This window comes from Sinocyclocheilus rhinocerous, unplaced genomic scaffold, assembly GCF_001515625.1.
Source record: "Sinocyclocheilus rhinocerous isolate Xijiao unplaced genomic scaffold, SAMN03320098_v1.1 scaffold6216, whole genome shotgun sequence".
NCBI classification, from domain to species: domain Eukaryota; kingdom Metazoa; phylum Chordata; class Actinopteri; order Cypriniformes; family Cyprinidae; genus Sinocyclocheilus; species Sinocyclocheilus rhinocerous.
In genome coordinates this window covers 89,351-94,787 of record NW_015630332.1, presented here as the reverse complement: position 1 = coordinate 94,787, position 5,437 = coordinate 89,351, and the positions used below count along the sequence as shown (strand labels likewise).

Sequence of the window (5,437 nt, the reverse complement as noted above, 5' to 3'; positions counted from 1 at the left end):
TATTTTAAAAAACAATTATTTTTATTTATTAATTTTTCAAATTCTGTGGTGGAAACAACAGTATGTTAATAAACTTCTGCTTGTGTTTTTAAATGAAACAGACATCTGATATGTCAAAAAAGGGAATGCTGGTCTTGTCTATACATGTCTCACTGAAAAAAACAAACGTGACTGGGCAAGAAATGTCATTCTGTACTGAGTCTGACACACGCCACCATATGACCATCTAGAGGCTAGAAACCCCTCAGACATGCTCTCCTGGAGAAACCACTGGTTCTGGTGAATTATCTGCTGGTAACACAAACCTGATCACGATACACTGGTTCTTGGGTCCCGTGGCCAGACGTCCCAGCATGGACTGATACGCCCGGTCCGCCACAGCACATATATGAGGGGGCAAAGACTTCTTCTCATGGCACTTGTACTGCTCGGATACCTGCACAGGATAACAGTTTAATTTTCTGATTTAAACATGCTTTCTGGACACAAATCTTCTTTGTAGCTAAAGAAACACTTACCTCTTTTTCATAAATTGAAAGATATTTAAATGGGTTAATAGCCACCAAGATGTCCCCTATATAGGTCTGTAAACATATAAAAACTCAGTTAGTCATATCTCAGTGATTTACATACAGTCAGAGAATAACATCTGTCCCACAGAACAAGAGCTGTTGATTTGATCATCTCAGCTGCTTTACTTCAGACCTCACACAGTGATGTGTGGTATTTCTGAGTATTTTTACCCGTTGTACTTTACTCACATAGATGAGGTTCTGTGTAAAGCGTCCAGTCAAAACCTCCAGCAAACTTTTCTCGTCCAGCTCGGAGAGATTCGCCAGATCTTCAGGCAGCTTTTCCTCCATCCTCCGTCTCTAATGTTGCTCGTGAGCTTCAAACGGTCCAATCTTACAGTCTCGCATCACAAAACAACAGCTCGCGTTTCTGTGTTTCTATCCAGGCTCTGTCGCGTCCACGCAGCGTCTCTCTCTCTCTCTCTCTCAAAAGTTTGGGATCAGTAAGATTTTTATTACTTTTTAAAGAAGTCTCTTCTGCTCATCAGACATACAGAAAAAACTGTATTGTGAAACATTATTGCAATTTAAAATAATGGTTTTCTATTTTAATGTACTTTAAAATGTCATTTATTTCTGTGATGCAAAGCTGTATTTTCAGCATCATTACTCCAGTCTTCAGTGTCACATGATCTTCAGAAACATTCTAATATGCTGATTTATTATTTATTAATATTGGAAACAGTTTTGCTGCTTAACATTTTTTTTTTTTTGGGAACCTGGATACTTTTTTAGGATTATTTGATTAATAAAGTTAAAAAGAACAGCATTTATATGGTTTGTTAGGATAGGACAATATTTGGTCGAGATACAACTAATTGAAAATCTGAGGGTGCAAAAAAATCAAAATACTGAGAAAATCTCCTTTAAAGTTGTCCAAATGAAATTCTTAGCAATGCATATTACTACTCAAAAATGAAGTTTTGATATATTTACGGTAGGAAATTTACAAAATATCTTCATGGAACATGATCTTTACTTAATATCCTAATGATTTTTGGCATAAAAGAAAAATATATAATTTTGACCCATACAATGTATTGTTGGCTATTGCTACAAATATCCCCCAGCGACTTAACACTGCTTTTGTGCTCCAGGGTCACATATATATATAATAAATTTGACTTTAATCATTAGAATATTATAAGTAAATAAATATGAATAAATAACTATTTGTACTTCTGGTTAGATCTGCTTAAAATACAGATTCTGCTTCTTTATTTGAATCTAATCTGTTATTAATATTAAATATTATATATTTAATATAATGTATTATATTATACATCAAATTTAATAATATATTATATATTAAAAACGAAACAAACAAAATTGTATTAATGTATGATTTATTGTATTAATACAATCTCTCGTTAAAAAACAATATAAAACACAGAAAAGTTCTGATTTGTTTGTTACATCATCTTAATAATTACAATACATTTGATCAGGTACATCTGTGAAACTGCTGTCATATATCAAACAAAACCGGATTGCTTTTAGTATTTAACTGTTTTACATTGTTGAACCTTTCTAGTCAAACAAAACATTATCATGGACACTAATGTTTATCATTTAAACCCAATTGTTCTATTACTGTTCAAACATGACTTGTATAAATGGTACAAAAGCACTAGCAAGGTATGTACAAACAAATGTTGTGAACAAAGATCTATTTCATTTCGACATCAGACGTCGGCACTGGCTTTCGTTCCGCTTTCTTGCTTTTCCTATGAATGAAAAGAAACCTTTTAGATACTTTCTCAAAAAGATTAAGATTAAACAGGGTAAAATGACTGTAAATGTACTCTAAAAAATGCTGGGTTAAATACAACCCAGTGCTGGGTAAAATAGGGACAAACCCAGCAATTGGGCTGTTTTGACCCAGCGGTTGGGTTAAATGTTTAACCCAACCTTCTGGGTAGTAACCCAACCGCTGGGTCAAAACAACCCAGTTGCTGGGTTTGTCCCTATTTTACCCAGCACTGGGTTGTATTTAACCCAGCATTTTTTAGAGTGTGGGCATTTTGCTCTCAGCACTTCTTCACATCACGTGATACTTACTTTTGGAGCACAAACACCACGATTGCAGAAATGACAGCACCAGCGAACACAATCCCACCCAAAACACCCACAATCAGCCCTGAGAGAGGAAATATACATGATCAAAACACACTCTGAAAAATGCTGGGTTAAATACAACCCAGTGCTGGGTGAAATATGGATACACCCAGCAATTGGCTTGTTTTGACCCAGCGGTTGGGTTAAATGTTTAACCCAACCTTCTGGGTAGTAACCCAACCGCTGGGTCAAAACAACCCAATTGCTGGGGGTATCCATATTTCACCCAGCACTGGGTTGTATTTAACCCAGCATTTTTTAGAGTGCATGTTTATGGACTCTTGAAAAAATACTTTTTTAATGCACTGATGCAATGAATGATGAAACGTGCAATTATTAAAGCATCAGCAGAACTTTTATGCCAAACCACAACAGTGGCAACAATTAAAATATAAAAAATATTTTAAAATGTACCTGCATCAACAGTCTTCTCATCAGGGTTTGGCAGGTCTTCAGCTCCCAGCAGCCGTCCGGATCGTGCTGTGAAAAACCATTATACAGTCAGTGAGTTCAGGACAGTCAGAAGAACAGACTGACTGACCTCTAGTGGACAACAGATGAACACACACTCCATCACTGAAGCTGCTCAACGTGTTAGGAAATGATGAAAAACCCAAAAGAAATCATCTGATGTTTTCACCATTTAAAACAGCTGTTTTCTATGTGAATCTATGTTCAAATAAGTGTCACATGATCTTCAGAAATCATTCTAATATGCTGATTTGCTGCTCAAGAAACATTTCTGATTATTATCAGTGTTGAAAACAGTTGACGTTTGTGTGGAAACTGATACATTTGTGACCCTGGAGCACAAAAGCAGTGTTAAGTCGCTGGGATATATTTGTAGCAATAGCCAACAATACATTGTATGGGTCAAAATTATAGATTTTTCTTTTATGCCAAAAATCATTAGGATATTAAGTAAAGATCATGTTCCATGAAGATATTTTGTAAATTTCCTACCGTAAATATATCAAAACTTCATTTTTGATTAGTAATATGCATTGCTAAGGACTTCATTTGACTCAATATTTAGATTTTTTTGCACCCTCAGATTCCAGATTTTCAAATAGTTGTATCTCGGCCAAATATTGTCCTATCATAACAAACCATACATCAATGGAAAGCTTATTTATTCAGATGATGTATAAATCTCAATTTCGAAAAATTGACACATATGACTGGATTTGTGCTCCAGGGTCACATTTTATTTTTCAGGATTCTTTGATGAGTAGAAAGTTCAAAAGAACAGCATTTATTTGAAATAGAATCTTTTGTAACATTATAAATGTCTCTGCTATCACTTTTGATCAATTTAATGTCCTTGTGTCATAATGTGTCATTTAAAAAAAATAAAAATAAAAATCATTTGAAGTGGAGTATCCTAAAGCTCCTTATAGATAGCCTACTCTAAGTCATTATTTTCACATAGTTGACTCAAAAAGTCCCAATTTACTGCCTAATTTTTTTTTTATATAGCAGTAATGTTTAGGACATCCTCTTCTTCTCTGTGCATCTGTGTTTATTTAACATTTAAAATGAGGCTTTATCTCACGTCTAAAAAATGCTGGGTTGTTTCAATTTCAATTTCAATTTCAAATTTCAAATTTTTCAATAAAATTTTTAACCCAAAAAATTGGGTTAGTCCATATTTGACCCAAAGAAGGGTTGAAACAACCCAGCATTTTGAAGTAACTGGCATCAGTCGAAGTGGAAGAACTGGTCAAAGACGTGGGAACTTACAGAACAAGATCAGTTATTAACTCATAACTTATAACCTCCAATTGTTTGCCATCTTCAAAAAAAACGAAACAACCTATTTATATACCCGAAGTTTAAACAGCTGTAAAGACACTAACTAAAAAACTAATAAACTTCCAGTGAAACTGAGGGTTTGATTATTAACTCATCTGCACTCTCAGAAAAAAAGGTACAAAAACTGTCACTGGGGCGTTACATTTAGGTACTAATATAGCTTTTGTACCTTAGGATACCGCAACAGTGACAGCATTGTACCTTTTTTCCTGAGAGCGTGTGACTTGTCTAAACAGGTATGGCAAGCCGTTTTAACATTTAATCTATAATTCTTTCCATAAAACAGGACAGGTGCTGATGACGAAATGAGAGCTGAACTGACCGGCACACATATTGTGACAATCCTCTCGAGAATCAAAACGGTTGGCGTTTCCATTGCAGCCTCTGTACAAGAACATAAGGCACATCTTCTCTTCAGTGTCGTAATAATACTTCGGAATGGCAGCGAAGCAGGCGCCTTCATCTTTTGGCAGAGAGCAGACCTTATCTGACGGACACGAGGGAAAGAGCATGAAAAATTAAACCTCACTTCACTCGTGTCAAATCATCAAATACTTGTTGATTGTTTTACCGTCATCCGGGTAGATCTCGTGAGCTTTGGGCGAGCATGCTTTCACACAGTCTCTATCGCTGCTGAAGCGGTTGCTGCTGCCGCCTTCGCCTCTATAGAAGAACGGGACGCAGCCCTGCGACCGCGGATCATAGAAATACTTCAACAGCTTTTCCTTCCCTTTGCCTTCATCCCTGGGGTCTGTGCACCGGGGGCCTGACAAAAGACAGAAACAACTCATGATTATCTCCAGCGTTTGGACACATCGCAATGTTTTTAGTTTTTAGAAGCCTCTACTTAAATGCATTATTATTTTAATAATCATTTAAATATGTAAATATTTGCCCTGTGTTCGACAGTAAAGTTGTTTTTAGTTTTTTTA

The 5,437-nt window shown here is 35.8% G+C and overlaps 2 protein-coding genes across 2 annotated transcripts in view; both read right to left on the bottom strand.

Moving 5' to 3' along the window:
• The window catches only part of LOC107740045 (myosin-IIIb-like), a 30,961-nt gene extending 29,967 nt beyond the window's left edge, over window positions 1–994 (bottom strand). The window contains exons 1-3 of the mRNA XM_016552319.1: window positions 762–994; window positions 519–584; window positions 306–436 (exon numbers count right to left, since the gene is read on the bottom strand). Of these exons, the coding sequence (XP_016407805.1) occupies window positions 306–436; window positions 519–584; window positions 762–863 (299 nt within the window). The 5' untranslated portion in view covers window positions 864–994. The remainder of the gene's footprint in view (window positions 1–305; window positions 437–518; window positions 585–761) is intronic.
• A 1,039-nt stretch (window positions 995–2,033) lies between these two features.
• The window catches only part of LOC107740046 (BPTI/Kunitz domain-containing protein-like), a 5,118-nt gene continuing 1,714 nt past the window's right edge, over window positions 2,034–5,437 (bottom strand). The window contains exons 2-6 of the mRNA XM_016552322.1: window positions 5,077–5,271; window positions 4,828–4,992; window positions 3,105–3,170; window positions 2,634–2,712; window positions 2,034–2,299 (exon numbers count right to left, since the gene is read on the bottom strand). Of these exons, the coding sequence (XP_016407808.1) occupies window positions 2,242–2,299; window positions 2,634–2,712; window positions 3,105–3,170; window positions 4,828–4,992; window positions 5,077–5,271 (563 nt within the window). The 3' untranslated portion in view covers window positions 2,034–2,241. The remainder of the gene's footprint in view (window positions 2,300–2,633; window positions 2,713–3,104; window positions 3,171–4,827; window positions 4,993–5,076; window positions 5,272–5,437) is intronic.